This window comes from Lepidochelys kempii, chromosome 11 (genome assembly GCF_965140265.1).
Source record: "Lepidochelys kempii isolate rLepKem1 chromosome 11, rLepKem1.hap2, whole genome shotgun sequence".
In the NCBI taxonomy this organism is placed as follows: domain Eukaryota; kingdom Metazoa; phylum Chordata; order Testudines; family Cheloniidae; genus Lepidochelys; species Lepidochelys kempii.
The window spans coordinates 37,735,979-37,754,694 of record NC_133266.1 but is presented as its reverse complement, the minus strand read 5'-3'; the positions used below and the strand labels follow the sequence as shown (position 1 = coordinate 37,754,694).

At 42.0% G+C, this 18,716-nt stretch overlaps 1 protein-coding gene across 3 annotated transcripts in view; it reads left to right on the top strand.

The window, feature by feature from the left end:
• Positions 1-18,716, top strand: part of STK39 (serine/threonine kinase 39) — a 198,994-nt gene that overhangs the window by 153,229 nt on the left and 27,049 nt on the right. For all 3 annotated transcript variants that reach the window (XM_073305735.1, XM_073305733.1, XM_073305734.1), the window contains one exon: positions 250-318. In XM_073305735.1, the coding sequence (XP_073161836.1) occupies positions 250-318 (69 nt within the window). The remainder of the gene's footprint in view (positions 1-249; positions 319-18,716) is intronic.

Genomic DNA, 18,716 nt, shown 5'->3' with positions numbered 1-18,716 from the left:
AGGCAATGATCTTTAAGGGCTTCATGAAGATTCAAAATGTTATCTTGTTTCTTGTTGTGCGGAATATGATGGGCTAATAATCAATGGGAAATTGTGGTACCTTTTTTTATCTTTTTCTAATAAAGACAGTTTTGAATTCAAGCACACTTAGCTGGGTGCTTGAAGCTGAAATATATTTTCTTAAATTGCATTGGATATTGATTTTTATTTTATGGCCACTAATACATATTCATGTCACCTTTTGGACAGACACGGCAGATGGCGTTTCTCAAGAGCTGTTCTCTGCAGGCCTGGTTGATGGTCACGATGTTGTTATAGGTAAATTACACTTAGTTTGCAATTATGCTCTTGCTACAACTTGTGCTAAATGGATGTGCTTCTGCATCTTTTTATATAAAATGCATTCTCTACTTTGCTTTCCTTTTTATATAGGCACAAGAGAGCCAGCAGTCCACTTTGATATAAATCCTTCCATTCTCTCTGGAAGTCAGAACTCCTACTAATTTTAACATAGGTTTTGATTTCACCAGGCTGTCTCTCCTGCTGTTTTCCAAGCAGTAAGGGGGCTAATTCCAATTTTTGTTCAACAGAAAATTGACTTTTGAATTAGCTAGTTAGGATTTATGGATGAGATTTTTCAAAAGGGCTCAGCATTGGCCTAATTCTGCTTCCATAGAAGTCCATAGTAAATCTCCCATTGAATTCATGGAGAGAGAGGGCAGGGGGTGGGAGGGGAATTAGAGCAGTCCTGAAAGCTTTTGAAAATCCCACCTGTTGTCTTCAAGCAATTTCTAGTGAACAGGGAGAATCTCAAAGTCGTTAATTGCCCTAAGGTCTTTAGTGATTGCTTCTAAAATACTTGGCAAAGAAAAACATGATTGGCTGGGAAAGTCTCTTTTTTTTTTTCTCTGCAACTTGGCTCCTCAAAAATTTGGTGCAAGAGTCCAGTAGCTTCCTCTTTTTACCAGAATAAAGGAATTGTTGAAGAGCACAACAAAGGACACTTGTGACTGGAACATCATTAACAAATATTAGTGGCTTACCTCTCACGTGATCTATATTTGGTACTGGTAACACTAACACTATGTAGAATTGAATTACTGCACCAGTGTCAGAATCAAAGCAGTCAACGAACATCCACACCCATCACATATTGGTTCAGATGAGTAGCTTGTCCAGTTTACCTAGTGGGTTCAACTCCTGATCCTTGCATTGCTGTCCTTCCTCACCACTTTGGTCCGCTGGGTTGGATCCCTGTACCCTCAATGATCCAGTTTCCTACATCTAAGTATGAAAAAGTTCTGCTTGAGGGCTTTTTGCCTCATCACATACCTAAAAGAGGTTACTTCAGATACTTTATCAAAATCTAACTCGCTGAAGTATTTTAGGAAGGAAACTGATATTCCAATGCTATTGTATAAACAAAGTCCATGTTTGTTTTGCCGGGACTGGGAAGCTAAAAAAAGCCATACCCGCTTTACATATAAACAGACAATTTCAGTCTCCACAGCTGTCAACCAGGAGTATGATTCCTGTCTGACTCAGTCCCCAAATGCAGCTGTCCCTCCCTGTTCCTTCTCCCACAGGTAGTCACCCAGCTCTTTTCCCAATTTTTCTCACAGCAGAAGTGGGAGGTTGCCAGAATTCCAGCCATTCCTCTCTGCATACAAAGTCTCAAGCTTAATATTTCAGCTTGCTCCCATGAAAAAGAATCCCTCACCTTGTAGCCCTCTCCTTTGCTTTAGAGATGGCATATGCATGGGATGGAGAAAACTGTATAGAACTTGGGGGGACAGGAAGGAGTATTTGAAATTCAGTCCTGAGATGGAATCCTCAAGTGAAAGAATCCATTGGGCGAGAGGGGCGGTAACCTTCAAAAAGCAGTGATAAGATGGAATACATGGAGGCAAAAAAGGAATCCAAAAGAAGTGTTTTGACCTCTAAAAGTATGGCCTGTGACAAGCTATATAACAGACTAGGAAGACATGAGGGAGAGAAGATCATCTATAAACTCCCCAAGGCAAGAGAGAATGATGAGGGATGTGAATGAATTTGCTTACATTAGACACGAGTATGGTATATTGCGCACCAAAAAAAAGTGAGTCAGTCAACCAAAGTTTAGAATGATTATTTTGAAAGAGTGATGAATGAGGAGAACCCAGTGAAGGAATTCAGAATATGTAAGCTGAACTGGGGCATGCTAGATTGTATACAGGAGGAAAAGGCTGCAGAGGCACTATGGAAAAAGGAGAAAGTACCTGGGACAGATGAAGTAACAGTGGATGCAGTGAAGTCATTGGGAAGGGAAGGCATCAAGTATCTTACAAGTTTGTTCAATTATACTCTTGAGAAAAAGAAAACATCAGATGAATGGTGTAAAAGGTTTGTGGGACTTGCTTTTAAACGTAGTGCACAGTGTAATATCTCTTCTGTCACCCAATTAATCTGACATCACAAGTCATGAAAGCATGGGAGAGCATGACAAGCATCTGCATGGAGTGGTTGGAATTTAGAAGGGTCAATATTGATTCATGGTGGGAAGGAGCACAATTGATAACATATTTGTGCTATGAATCCTGATGGAGGCATTTAGAGAAAAGAGTTGGCAACTGGGTATGATGTTTGTGGACCTGGAGAAGGTGTACTATCATATACCAAGAGAAGTAGTTTGGTGAAGTTAGCATTCTGACACCTCTCTTATTGGCCATGTATCTTATCCACAATATGCATAATGGAATGACTGTTGTAATCACAACTAAATGGGGGTACAGTAAAGAACTTCCTGTAAATGTTGGCCTGCATCGGGGCAGCATTTGAGCCCCTTTTTTCAGTTGTCATGGATGTGATAAGTGAGACTATATGAGGGGAACCTTCTTGTAACATGCTGTTCGCTGATGAGTTAGTGACATATGCAGAAGATTGTGAGACCCTGCAAGCCAACTTTGAACAATGGCAACATAGTTTTGAGCAGGCTGGTCTTAGATCGCCAAGCCTATGATCGCTGAGGGAGTAGGACTCGCCATGTCACAGGCAGAGAGCCGAGAAGAATGAAAGAATTTAAATACCTAGGCAACCAGTGGTTGCTGACTGTGTTTCCCCCCTGAGAAATACCTGGCATCATACTAAAGCTGCATGGTGCAAATGGCAGGAGCTGACCCCACTTCTCTGTGAAAAAAAGATACCAGTGAAGTTCAAAGATGGAGTCTATAAAACTGCAATTTGATCCATATAATATAAGGAACAAAGACTTGGCCAGCCACAAGAAAGGAGGTATATTCTCCACCACAGAAATGAAGATGTTGAGATAGTCAAATGGTTGTTCACCCTGTGATAGGAAACAAAATGAGGTGGTAAGGGGCCTAAAATGGGTTGCTCCAATTAAAGAAAAGTTGAGGGAGGCTAGGCTACATTGGTGTAAGCATATTCAGTGGAGACCAGAGAGCTGTATTAGTAGAATGACTTTTGCAATGATGGTGGACAGAAGACAATCAAAGGGGGAGACCAAAGACTTGGTATGTGGACTGAATAATTAGCAGATCTCAGAGATCAATCTGCATGACAGCCTGGCATCAGGACTGGTGCAACCATGCAACCACTAGGCCAACTAGGTGGTTGCCTAGGGCGCCAAGTGGTTGGGGGTGGCCAAAAGCGTGCTCTGGGGAGGCGGTGGAGCGAAGGTGAGCTGGGGCAGGGGGGCGCGGGGAGGGCCGCCTGCAGCAAGTAACGGGGGGGGGGGGCAGCGCCGCGCAGGGGAACTGCTCCCCGCCCCAGCTCACCTCTGTTCCGCCTCCTCCCCTGAGCACGCTGCCCTACTATGCTTCTCTCCCTCCCAGACTTGCGGCACCAAACATTTGATTGAACCACAAGCCTGGGAGGTGGGAGAAGTGGAGTAGTGGTGGCGTGCTCGGGGAGGAGGCGGAGCAGAGGTGAGCTGGGATGGGGAGCTGCCGCACGGCTCCCTGGGCCGAGGGGAGGGGGGGGCGGCGGCAGGGAGCTGCTGCACGGCTCCCCGGGCCGAGGGGAGGAAGGGAGGGAGCGAGCAGCAGCACGGCTCCCCGGGCTGAGGGGAGGGAGTGAAGGAGGGGTCGGCAGGGAGTTGCCGCACGGCTCCCCGGACCAAGAGGGGGAGGGCGGCGGCAGGGAGCTACTGTGGGGGGGGGCGTGCCTCAGGGCGGAAAGGGGGGTGGGGAGCTGCTGCAGGGCTGGGGGGGGCGGGGGGCGCAAGGTGGAAGTTTCGCCAAGGGCGCGAAACGTCCTTTCACCTGCCCTGCCTGGCATACAATCACGAGTTGTGGAAGAAGGCTATAATCCCAAACAGGGATGTGGCAATGAATAAGAGCCTTGAGGTGAATTGCACGGTGGATGGTGAGGAGAGTCAGGTTACTGAGAGAAGGGAAAGCATGGTGGGATATAGGGAGCAGGGGGTATTTCTAGGTTTGGAAGATCAGTTCTGCTGTGGCAAGAATTCCAGAAGGCGCAGGACTGGTAGATGTAGTGAGGGAATGGCGATATCGAGCAGCTGCAGGAAGCCATTCTTGCTCAATCTGCTTCTAAGGAGGGACCCTTGGAGGTCTGAATTATCAGTAAGATCATACTTGCACCTGAGTAAGCTGGAAGCTGGCTTCTCTTACCTGGTGTGCTGTCTGCACTCACTGGTGCTCCTTTTCTTGGATCTCAGCAACACAGACTAAATTTAGGCCTCCAAATCCCTGAAAACTGGAGCCTGAGGTACCTCAGGGGCTGCAGGGATGGGACTTGTGCCCCTGAACAAACACTAAATTAACATCTTTAAATATTCGATCAACTTTTTACATTTTGGATAAATAGAGATATTATCTAGCTAGTCAGTAATAGAAGTAGATTATCATGTTTTAATCCTTATTTTGGACTGCACCAAAGAGTTTGATATTTTTAATACATTGGGGATTTTGATGTTTATTGTTCTCCCTATCTATATGACTGTTTCTTGGTATACCATAGTCTGTCTCACATTGGAGGGGATAGCCATTTGTGTAGTTGATGGACATTTCATGACTGTACTAAAATCCTGTATGATTCCAATAATTCCAAGTAACAGTATGTCTGAATGGTAAAACTAAAGCAAGTCCTTACCTTGAATCCTGCAAATGTTGATCTTTGCACTACATTTTTTTTTTATTTTGCATGTAGTATTTCATAATGTCTCCTCCTTTGTGCAGCATTTTAATGTTCCAAAAATTTGTAGACAGAACAATATTCTTCTGGAATGTGGCTTACTATTTTCATATCTCACTGATGCACACACATCCTGCAAACGTTCTGCACAAAAATATAAAAATTAAATTTGAGTTAGATTAAGGTCCATTTACCTCCTTCAAAAATAACCGAACACTTTTTCTTTAGACAACTTTAACACACTATTAGGTGCCAAGCAGACATTAGGTAATCCGATTTTCTAGAGCTTTGTGTGGATACAAAATTTGTATCGCATTCGATCTGCAAACATGGTCTGTGAATATCTGCATTCTCGGATGCGGATATCCACATATATAAAGCAGATATCTGCAGATTTGTAGGGCTCTAGATATAAAATTTTGAATCCACATCAATCTGCAAACATGGTCCACGGGTATCCTGATGTGGATATCCACAGATTTGCAGGGCTCTACAAATTTTCATCTCACTGACATTTTATAACATGGGGGAAAAGTCCTATAAATAATGATGGTAGATGGAAAAGAACTGTGGCTGTTATGCCCATTACTAGAAGCAGTAGAGAACATAATACGGGATCCAGAGAAACTTGGACTTTGGGTTTCATGCCCAGATGTTATGTATATTTCAATCCATACTATAGTCATGCTTTAAAGGGATTGTCCAGTCTTGTCCAAAAAAATATAGACAGGAGCACAAACTGAGTGTTGTGCTTGTACACCTGAATAATAGATTTACCACGGATCTTTTAAATGTCATACCTTCTGCAAGAAAATAAGTGTTAAATCATTTGAACTGGGGATTGAAAAATTGATTTCCCACAGTAGGTTAAAAGAAATTAAGCAAAACTTGTTCCACTAACTTGAATACCGTTACTTGAGGAATTAATTTAACCAATTTGGGTTTTAAAAACAGAAGCTAAAATACTGAGGAGAAGATGGCCCTGAATGTGTAAATCTGCTTAGGAAGCTCATTTGTTGTGCATGTCTTGATATTGCCTTGATTACTTGAAAATAAAAAGCTTAAAATCTTCCTCGGGGTGTGTGTGTGTGTGGAGGGCTATGGCAGGGATATTAGTTCGGTTAACCTTGCTTCAGCAGAGGACCTGATTCCATTAGCTTCCAGATTGAATGCGGGTGATAAATTGCATTTCACTTTTTAGCTGAAGCATGCACAAATTCAAGTTCTGTGAAAGCCTTGTGAAACTTGATTTTTTCATAGCTCCTTTTTATAAATCTGAGGAGCTGTAGAGATGGAAAGTCAGGGACACCTGTGATTAGTGTGAGGATAGACAGTTTCTTGGCATAACCTGTTCCTGAAGGATTGTTGGAACTGTGCTCCTCAAAGACAGTTGCAGAAAGCGTGGCAACTGCACGTGAGTAAAAGCTGTTACTGGGGTTCATTTGGCATGTAACCTTTCACAACATTTGCTGTTAACTCTCAACATGTTTCACCTCCTGAATGCTACTGGATTTGCTTCAGTTAACATGGGCTTCAGAAGAAGATTTGAACTGAGATAAGGGTGTCAAGGATAAGATATGCTGTACTGGCAATAGGAGGAGAAGAGCAGACCCCAGTGGCTGAAAAAGAGGAGCCACCTGCCCCCAAGGCTTGGAGGCTCACAATACCACACCTAAGAGAAGGAGATGTAAGGTAGTGGAGACTAGCATGGAGGCACCCATCTGCTGACCTGACATCTTGGGAAGTGTGCTGCCTGCTCGGAGCCCTCATCCAAGACATCACAGAGTGTTTGCTGAGGCTCATTGGACCTCTGACCACTACCTCATGATGTTCAACCACGTGGGAACTAAGGATACTGCCTGGTATGACCCAAAGCAGAGGAGTAGGATGAGATTAAGGGCTCAGGCAAGAACATGCATCCTAGAGATGAATGCAGGGCTGTGCAGTGGATATTGACAGAAGGCTTTGGCTTCCTAGACTATGGAATGCTGTTCCAGAAAAGAAGATTACTGGGAAGAGATGAGGCCCACCTCAGCAGGAAGGGAAAGAGCACCGTCAGACACTGGCTCACCAACCTAATGAGGAGGGATTTAAATTAGTTCAAAGGGGGCAGCTGACAAAAGCCTATGGGTAAGTATGAAAAAGGTGACCTTAGAGGGCTAGATGTTGGGATGGGCGGGGGAGGAGAGGAATGGAAAATTACAGTAGGGTCATAGGAGCATCAAGAGAGAAGACAGTGGGGGAATGTGCACAACATATTAGATGTCTATACACAAAAGCAAGGAGTATGGGGGATAAACAGGAAGAACTAGAAGTAGTAGTACATAAGCTAAATTATGACTTTGCATCAGAGAGACTTAGTAAAATGACTGGAATATTGGCATAGTTTGAGGAAGGAAAAGTAGCAAAAAAAGGAGGTGTTGTATTATACATAAAGAATATATACACTTGTTCTTTGAGTGATGCTCCCATGTGTATTCCACAAATGGGCATGTATACGTGCCATGCACCTGAGTCCAGAGATTGTAGGCTAAGACCATCCACTTGAGAAACATTGAACCATCAGCCTCTGCTCAAGCAGCAGAGGGTTCACAGGTCTCAATTTTCAGCCCTAGCTACTACTAGCTTATGCTCAAATACATTTGTTAGTCTCTAAGGTGCCACAAGTACTCCTTCCCTTTTTGCAAATACAGACTAACATGGCTGCTACTCTGAAACCTGTCTTTTTGTGTAGACATTCATCTATCCCATTAAAAGTTCCTCCAGTTCCTGGAAGGTCAGGAACACTATCAGTTCAAAGCCCTTCCCTTTGGACTCGCCATAGCACGCAGGATATTCATAAGGATTTTCTCTGTGATGGCAAACACAAATGAGATGTCCTGACTGCAGAATTTTGCCATATTTGGACAATTGGTTCCTAATAGGTCTCCAACCACAAGGTTAGATCAGTGACTTTGTTCCTGCTCCATCTTCTAGCAGCACTGTGTGTCTGTGTTAATAAATAAAAGTCCATTTTGACCCGCCACACAGACAAACTTTACTGGAGCAATGCTGGACTTAGTTTCAGCAAGAACTTTTCTCCCCACAGAAAGATTTCAATGGGAAGCCTGATAACACAGGCTACTTGCAGACCAAAGACTATAGTCAAAATATGCCTTTCTCTACTAGGCCATATGTCTTCATGTACTTATGTGACACCATTCACCAGACTTCATCTGTGCTGCCTGCAGGCCTTTCTCTGGTCCAGGCAAAGACCATATGTCATTACTTATCTTACCTGGTGGTTGAACCCAAAACAAGTGCGAGTAGGAGTCACTTTCAGCACTCCCACCCCCAGTTCCACCACCACAAAAGATGCATCCCTTCTGGGTTGGGGCACTCACCTGAATGATCACACTGTACAGGGCACTTGGACCCCATGGGATGCCAAACTGCACGTGAACCTGCTAGAACTGAGTGTGGTCCACCTGGCCAGCAGGGTCTTTCTCCTCCTTATAGTCATTCTATATCCAAGTAATATTGGACAACATCACTGTATTCTTTATATAAACAAGCAGGGTGGAGCAAGATCCTTTGCCTGGAAGCAGTCAGGCTTCAGAATTAGTGCATCAGAAACCACATCACTGTCGTAGCCACATGCCTACCAAGTATCCAGTATTCTTTAGCAGGCAACCTAGTTAGGCACTTCTGTGCAGATCACAAGTGAGAAATACACAGTTCTGTCCTGAGCAAGATGTTCACTCTGTGCGGAACACCTCAATGGGATCTCTTTGCATACCAAACAAATAGGAAACTTTCCCTGTACTTCTCCAGAGCAGCTATGCGCCACGACTCCCAGGGCGACACTTTCCTGTTGACATGGACAGACCAACTGCAATATGTCTTTCCACCCATTCTCCTGCTACCACAGGTCTTGAGAAAGATTTGTCGTGACTGGGCCAGAGTCATTCTCATAGCACCCAACGGGCCCAGACAATTTTGGTTCCCAAAACTTTTGAGAATGTCAGCCCATCCTTCTCTCCGGGTCCGTCCCTTCTTAGATCGCCTAACTCAGGAAGACTGCAAAATGAGACACTCCAGTTCAGATTCACTTCACCTGATGGCCTGGCATTTGGATGGGCATCAGATCTAGAATGCTCATGTTCAGAGGCTATTCAAGCCATTCTTACTCAACGTAAGAAAGATTCAATTAGGAACTGCTACCTAACTAAATGGAAACATTTTCTACCTGGGCCCAGGCAATCAGTCTTCTTCAGACTAAAGATATCCCAGTCAATTTAGATTATGTCCTGTCATTGAAGAACTCGTGTCTTTTCATTAGCTCATTGCTGGTCTATCTTGCAGTAATCAGTGCATTCTTCCCTCTAGTTGACCGGGTTCTGTGTTTACTCACCCAACTCAGAAATCAGAGTTAGGAGCAAGATGTAGGGCCAAGGTAGGGAATAGTGGTATGTTACCGATTCTGTACAATAGAGACTTTCAAAAAGGACTAGATCAAAGCTCACTAACAAACTGTTAATGCATACCAGCAGGGTTCACTCAGTCTGCAGCAGGTTAGTGTGGGGTAGATTCACACCCCAGCTTGCCGCAAACTAAATGGTTGTGTAGAAGAGCCTTAAGTGATTAAAGCTTGCCGTATGCAATTCAACTGATTTAGCTTGGACACCAGGCAAGCTTGCTACTTGGATCTATTTAGCCGAACTAAACTTTTAAGCTATTGGTTTGACAATGGTCAAGCAGGTCAAACAAGAGTAAGCTTTGTGGCAGTTTAGCTACAAAATAGCAACTCAGTTCAGAAATATGTTTGGCACAGTTTGTCAATCTATAGTCCCCTCCATCTATTATTGTGGTTAAAAAGATAGTAAATTCCAAGCTTTGCATATCCTACACATGCTTTTTTTTTTTTTTAAGGGAATGTTTTGTCTTCTATGAAGCCAATGGAAGTATATATTTCTGCAACAGCTCAAAAGATGTACTACTTTATGTGCTAAAGACTAGGTTCAATTAAATCCCACAAAGTCAAGATACTCTTACAGTTATTAACGTGTCCCTTTCTGCCAAGGGCTTGGTGATGAGGTATACAATTGTGCATCCATGTGTAATTGACATGATTCTTTTGTGTTCAGAAACGATTGCCAAGAGACCTCCATATAGATTTTAAACCGCATAGAGGATAGGATAGAGTCTGATACATATCAGATATTTTGATGCACTTGTTCACTACCACTGCTTTGACTCCTATTTTCCAGATATTATAATCCGAACCAAGCAACATCACTTAGTCACCAGAGCAACAACTTTTTGTTCAATAGTATCAAAAATTTCTTGCTGAGAAGTCTACTATGTCGAAAAGAGCTAACTGAGTAATACGTAGATAATATTTGGAATGGGTAACACAAAACATTTCTTTATCTACATCTGTTGCATTTTCTTGTAAGACGTTTGAAGCCATTTGGAGAGTATTGTTTGAATCTCATTTCTACACCTGCCCTTTCATTAATGCTAACTTAAAATATCACAGTTTGGCTTGATTTCTTTTTACTTGGGTGCTGATTCACATTCAGCAAAGATGGTAAGGACTACTGCAATAAGTAGGTGGGGCTGAAAGCCTCACATCTGTAGTAAAAGATTGGTGTGGCCAGCACACTTGTCTTTGAATTCAACAAAGAATGGGTGCTTGACCAACTTCACAGTGGCTTCACCATAAGGAATACCGAGCAATAAAGAATACTATTGATGGCTTTCTATTAACCATAGAATGCAGTGTCATATAAATTAGAAAATGAAAAGACTACTGGTCTCCCCCGCCTCCTACTGATAAATTATTCCCTACAATATTTTATTGTTTATTTATGTATTTAATTTTATTTACTTTTGTCCAATCTAGTTTCAAATGTCTCACATGCTAGAGCTTCTGCCTCTTCCCTTTTGAATAGTTTTTGCATTTTTAGCATCAGAATTTGCCCTCCCTCCTTTGCTTACCTCCTTTTCCACTCACTTACTTCTGGTTAATAGTCCCTTATGCTCAGGTTAATAATTCCTCTTTCCCCTTTGTGTTTATTGCATCATTCAAGTATCTGAAGTTAGTGTTAGATAACATAGGACCTGGGGATTCAGGTGAGGTTGGTGGCAGCCATGACTACCCTCTGTCTTGGTTTTTTGTTCTACTGTTATGCGTTAAGGTCTAAAATGGAGGATAGTGCATATGCCAGGCCAAGCGCTGAGGCTGCTAGGCGCACCAGCGAACACCAAAGTGAAGCAGTGGCCGTAGTACTACCAATGCTCCATATAAAAAGAGAAAAAACTATGCCCATCTTGGTTCCAACTATCTCCATCCAACAGTTCTCTTACTTCTTCTTCCAGGACTTAATGCTTCAGAGCTTGCAGCCTAAAATCTGATCAGCTTTATTTTTGTACCATATCATATTGCAAACTCTTAGCTAACTAGTTGAGTGATCACCACAAGTTTCACTCTTAGATTGGTTGCCCTGAGACTATTTCATTCATTCATTTTGTTTGCAAGTCAATCTTTTTGTGATACATCTGCCATACCACAAGAGCTATTTTTTGTCATGAATTTCTGTCCAGGGAATTGCTGTTAGTAAATGAATAGTGGTTTTGCTTGTTTGTCTGGAGAGGTAAAAGCAGAAGTGTCCATGTTAATCCACATGTGATTTCCCTTTTTTTGGAAGAAAGAAAGGTTGTTAGTTTTGAGACACATAGACCACATGATGCATAAAGACTTTTTGTATAGTACTTTAAGCAGCTTGATTGCTCACTAGAATGATACGGCTCTGAAGGATATAAAAAGGTAGAGTCTTCTCTTCATTCAAGAATCCTGTAGGGATTCACTTGTAACTTACCGTGTGATTATACTTGTCTGCTTCAACCAAAGGATCCAAAAGTGAAAGCTCAGTATGTTAACTTTTACTCTTCTTAACATCTTCCTATTACAGCATTTGAAGCTGTAGGCACAGGAAAATGTCATACAGTTCCTCATGGCTTGCCCTTTTTGCTTTCATAGGTCTTTTTTTTCCCTTTGGCTTTGTTTATCCCCCATCTTCATCTTTTTTAAAAAAATCTACTTATCAGCTGAACTTAGGCTAGAATTATGTGAACAAAAAGCATCACTATCACTGTTCTTTCTCAAAAAGAAAAGGAGTACTTGTGGCACCTTAGAGACTAACCAATTTATTTGAGCATGAGCTTTCGTGAGCTACAGCTCACTCATCCGATGAAGTGAGCTGTAGCTCACGAAAGCTCATGCTCAAATAAATTGGTTAGTCTCTAAGGTGCCACAAGTACTCCTTTTCTTTTTGCGAATACAGACTAACACGGCTGTTACTCTGAAAACTGTTCTTTCTGTAACCAGAAAAGTGATTGTGCTGAAAGTAAGTGTATAGGAGTTATTTATGAAAAGCTACAACATTTCTAGAAGTACATAATTTGGGTAACACTACTTTCTGAAAGCCTGAAGTTTTACAGGTTCTTCATTAATATCTTCAGTGCATCTCAAGTCCCTGCTAATTTTGGTAGTCTTGAGGACTTTGTAGAAGTTTTGTTTAAATTGTTCAAGCTTTATACTCCTATAGAGTAAAGCTGTAATATCAGTTCCATTCCTCAATTCTCCTGCCACTGTGTAGTACCTATCAAATATATAGACACGCCATAAGGATCCCAATGACAGACCAAAGAAACTCAATCGGTAGAAAATTGGTTTTAATCTCTGTTTCTGGTTGGAACAGACTATTCTGGAGAGCAGTCGTATTTATTTCTCTCTCCTGACCCACAACTAATTTTACTTAAGCTATTTTATAGTAACTGTGGTTCTCTCAACAGTCATGTAACTCCCATTAGCTTTAATAAGATTATTGATAGACTAGCCCCTAAGGATTTTATAGATAACTAGGAGCTTAAATATTTCAACACGTCCAGCTCATTTAGATCCTAACACACTGAAGGGTGACTCATAATGACTAGACTCTTGGGGATTCAGAGAGCATCAAATACACCCTTAGGTGGTCAAACCTTGCATCTGATTGCTCCTTCAAAGAAGAAAAATCTGTATATTACGCCTTTTTAATCACGTAAGCTGTGTATAAAATGTCTTTGATACTGAAGCATTTTATGTTCATTGAAATATGTTCTGCTGTATTAATTTCAAGGGTCAAAAGAGTTCAGGGTGTTAAACTCACTGTCCAACATAAAAACAGCAATATGGTGCATTCTGGAGGGGTTTCCTACGGAGACCCTAGCTTAATGAATTTCTTGGTAAACATGCAAAAGCATTTGTTCTAAAGTTGAAAGACAAGAAAGAACAAGAAATTAAAACAAGTGTTTATATTGAAACTGAAATTGAGTGATTAGGCAAAACAAAATTAAACCTTTAAAGCCAGTCTCCTATTTAGATATAAAATATTAGCCTCTTTTTAGAACAATCTTTCTGATGAAAAGGAAAGTGTTAATTTTACTGACAGTTCTGATGTGTAAAGGATATTCACTTTTCCTTTTTCTAACAGACTGACTGACCCAAGGTGAAGGAGAGAGGGGGATGGGAAAGCTGGGGGAGAATATGGCTTTTGGTGCTGTCTTTAGAACACTGGATGGCTGATCGATCACAAATGGATACTTTGCCTGACAGGTCAACCACAGCACCTGTTGGGTGGACCCTGGTTCACATTCTAGTCAGGGATGTCATGTGGTTGGACCTTTTCTCATTCGGTAAAGCAGGATTGTGGTCATCTCATCTCACTGCGCTGATGCAGTGCAGTTTATTTCAGGGTTTGATGAAAAGTCAAGAAAATAAGAGGAAGGAAGGGGAGAAAGGAACATAAAAGGAATGGAACAGAACAGGATCTAATGTGCCTTTACAGCACCGGCAATTAGGTATCCCCACTGATGTGCTGAGGACTGGATGTCGGGATGATAGGATTTTCAAGACTCACAAATGCAAAAGTAAGTTCCTTGAACAAGAGCAAGCTTAATAGTCTTCTCTCAGGAAGAAAATCTTTCAGGCTCATTTTCTGCTCCTTCTGTCCTTGGGGTGAAGGCAAACAGGACGAGACCAGATGAGCTGGGATGTCAAGTGGGACGGAAGAGAGGAGCATTTTTTTTTTTAAAGTCTCTTTTCAAGAAAGCCAGAAAGGGAAAAGTAGGCTGTTCATCCTCCTCATTTCGTCCACCCATTATGCCCAATCGCCGACTTACCAGGTTTGGTTCACTAACTTCTGGCTACACGTTTCCTGCTTTTTAACCAGCATCGTTTTAACACGGTCACGACCAGGCTGTGGGCGACCAGACCAAGCAGTCAGAGCCAGGGACTGTGGTCGCAAATCAGGAGTCCGTTGGATCAGGATACCAGGGGGTCAGAAGTAGGAGACAAACAGGAGGATTGTACCATGAATCAAACACCAGGAGTTGTGCCAGGCCAGGATGTCAGAAAACCAATCCGGGGCACAGGAGCAGGAAGTACAAGGCACACAGCCCAGAATACAGTGGAGCCCAGTAGTTCAGACAGCTTCTTGTTCCTGCTGCTGGCTTAAGTAGGGCCAGCATGCCAGTCAGCTGCTCTGGGACTCCACCAATGGGACTGCAGGGGCGGAGCCTCAAACTGGGGCTGGGCTTCATAGTCCCAGGTACGCAGGTGTCAGCAGGCTGGAGTGTGGCTGCTCCTATAAACTCTGCAAACCCAGGTCTGAGACCTGTGTTCACAACAGACACAGTTCTTGAATCGTATTACTAGGCCCTTTTTGTTTGGGCTTATTCCCTTATTTTGTTTTGGTGTTCTTGCACATGTAATTATTAAACAGCTTGACCTATTTTCCATGTTTAATTTCCAATCATGCAAGAAGTTGTAGGCTATTGTGACATTTTATGAATTCGCAAATACCTCTTACATTTGAGCTTACAATTGGGGTAAATTTTTAGGTCCAGTAATCACAATATATGGTGCATGAAACAGGCATGTTTTAATATATCTGAAAAATAATTTTTTTATAAGTGCCCACCTTACTGAATTCTGATTGGTAGAAGCTGGGATACAAGGTGAGAAAAATAGTGCATCTGGCAATAAGCACAGCTAGTATAATGGCTGTCATGGCAGAATTATAAGTATTAAATACATAAAACACAAGAAATTCTCAAAGTAAAAACATTAATCCATATACCATGTATAAACATATTGCTATAGTTGTCCATATTTTACAGCCATTATCAAACAAATCACATTTTTAAACTATTCTAAATATTAACAATGATGATAGCCTTAAAAATGTTCCTTATTTCAGAAGACAGTGGACCAGATTCTGATTTCAGTTCCTTCAGTGTAAATGAGGAGGAAGTCCACTGTCATCACTGGAGATCCTCTGGATTAAACTGGTGTAACTGAAATCAGAATGTGGCCATGTGTAGAAGAATATTAAGAATAAGGGAAGTGTTTATTTTATGCTAGGTCTGAGCTAAGGGCTCATTTTCCTCATAATAATGAAATAGCTCTCAGCTGTTGTATTAGTAGCAGGAATAGTTAGCAGCAAAGCAACTGGTGATTTTCACTACACTATCTTAATTTCTGGCATGCATTCCCTGGTATTCACTTATCTGCCAGTGACTAGAATGTCAAAATAAGGGTTTGAAGTACAGTGATTTAAACTAAATTAAGGTATACATTATTGCAAACTGGCCCAGCTTGACCTTTCGTTTTAGCAGTTTGGTCAGAACAAAATATGTAAGTCATAGCAAACTTTGGTAATTTCATGTCTTCATCAGATCTTTGCAGCTCTTCCAGTCCCAGTGCTGATGCGCATCCAAGAATCTGACCCTGCTTTATTATTACGAACCTACTGCATCAAACTCCTATAATCCAATTTTATGAAAGTATCTGTACAAGTGCTTACAGGATCTTGATGTTCCTCAAGCTGAAGGGCTTGGTGTAAAACTCTTGTCTGAAGGCTGTCACCCCCTTTCTCTGCGCTATCCCTCGCAAATGATATGTTCAACCTTGAGCCCTGTCTCAAGTTCTTTGTCTGGGTAATCCATATGCTGCTTTAATCACAGATTGATTACTTTACCTCAGCCTTGTCAAAATGCTACAGATATCAGTGTTTTACAATAGGTCTAAAATGTTGAGTGTGACCTACCTAGGAGCATAAGTCCTTAAGAGTCATTAAGGTGTCTCTTTCAAACTGAGGGGCAAATCCTGAGGTTCTTAATCAGTTTTTCACTCAGTCTTTCCTTGGATAAACTGTCATGGAAGGCAATGGAAGTTTTAATGGAGGAAATGCAATGGAATCATTGTCGTAAGAAGCTGGGTGCTTGTTTGAGTATCTAGATGTGAGCTGTGAAAGGCTTGTTCACAGTACCATGCGTGAAAAATGGTTCTGTGCCTCTTGCTAACTTCCATGATCTTTCTTAGTTCAACCACATTTGCTTTCAGAAATTCAACCTGGATTACCTCTAATAGTCTTCTTCTCAACTACAATGTGAGAATTCTTGGGTTTGAATATATAATCATGGACAACCAAAAACTTGTTGAGACATTTAATTTCTGAAGTGTCTATTGGCATTCTCCACACTAAACCACACGTGTGCTCTTGATTCTGTTACAGAAGAAAATTTCTCTAGAAACTGCTCTGGTTACTTAGTTCTGTGGTTAATTTATTAACATCAGGTTCTGTAACCCTTGCTTTTAAACTTGCTGTGACTGTCTGGCTTTTCTCCTGAGATCAGATTTTTGTGTTTCAAATTATCTTCCTAAATCTGATTTTCTATTTTTCTAAAGTTTTTGGAAAAATGGTAAATTGCTAGTTATGTGAATACCTTAATTTTAAATCAGTGAAAATAATTGTCACAATTTGAATCCATTTGTCTTGCTTATAGTATGAGGAATACATTGTTATAAGTCACTGGCATCAGATATTACTTACTTAATCTTTAGGACATTTTGTTTTTGACCCCCTAACCAATACCATGCTGCTGGAATTGCTTGAACACTAGGTATAGTTCTAGCACCAAAATTACTTCATGTCCACATTTGGTATAATGTTCCTCTTCAATGGAATATACTCTGTTCTCAGTAGATGGAAAACTTTCTGGCAGCTGTTGCTTGCATATTACTTTGGTTCAATCCTGAGTTCGCTTCTTTCTGCCTGCTACCTCTGGGTATTAAGGAATTTGAGGACTACCATCTTTACATAATCTCTAGATTTTATACAGCTCAAGTGGGGATGAATATTTCAGAGGTTCCTATCTGTCAGAACTGTCTTTAAGCAATGCAGACATGGATTTGCAACCTTCCTACTACATAATGCTGGCAAGAATTCTTCATTTTTATCCCACAATTTCCTGTTTATGAAGACTTACTGTCAATATCTCTTTCCAACAGAACCAGATTCAAACCTCCCCTTACAGTCTGCGACTAGGATGTGCATTTGGGTTATAGATTAAATGCTGAAACAATCTTTTGGAGACTTGGTATCTGTCCCCTCAACACCCCCCACCCCCAAATGCCAATGAAATTAATGCTCCCAAAAAAATGCCAGCATTTTAAGGATTAAACATCATGGGCAAACATTTTTCATCCATACAATATCTCCAAAAATGCGAATTTTAATGTGATGATAATTGGGTTGAACTTTATTCACTTGTAAAAAAAAACAAACTTGGAGTTGAGCATTTCAGTTGCTGGGACTGCTGCGGTCTTCCATGTATTGACTTCAGCTCATACAACATCTAGTTGCTCCTCTTAGGCTCCTTGGGGGGGGGGAAAACTGTCACAAAGTCCACTGGCTCTTTGTCACACAACACTCTGATTTTAGGATATTTATTACTTTTTTTTCCCCCACTGTTTAGCTGGACCGCTCCTCTGTTTGTCTGAATTGATCTCAAAGCTTTCATGGGTCAGCTTCTCAAAACAAAATGTTGTAGCATCTAATGTGAAGCTGTCTACTTGTAGTGGCACAGTGTTCTAATCTCCTGCTAAATTTTGGAATAGGTACATTGAGATATGCTTTAAAAACAAACTGAAAGGCCAGAAATGTAACTTTAGGGAAGGGACAGGGACCGCTAACAGGGAGTTTCGAAAGGGAGTCCTCCAGGTATAGGAGCAGCAAATATGGGACCCTTGGGGTAAGTGGCTGTCTGTAGTGTGTGTTTGTGTTAGGGGGTTACTTGCTGTGTGCTGAGCTTTGTTTGTTTGTTTTGACCATGTGCTGTGGCTGGCAGTTGGAAGCTGTGCAAGGTTTGAAATCTAGAAGAGTCATTGGCTGAGCCTTAGTCAGGGGGCGGGGCTATCAAGAAGGCCAGGGCTTTATAAAGCAGTGAGCAAGCAACCAGGGAGCTTTGCGACCAGGGACCGCTAACAGGGAGTTTCGAGAAGGAGTTGGGAAGGGGGCGAGCAGGGGTCAAAGTAAGTCTTGGGACTTACCAGTACGGGGCTGGGGCCGGCTCTGGCCCCTGGAAGGGGCAGGGCCTCGGGCGGAAGGGGCGGGGCTGGGGGAGTTCAGAGCCAGCCCCGGCCCACCCTCCACCAGCAAGCGCCTCTTTCCCACTCCCCGGGGTAACAGCGG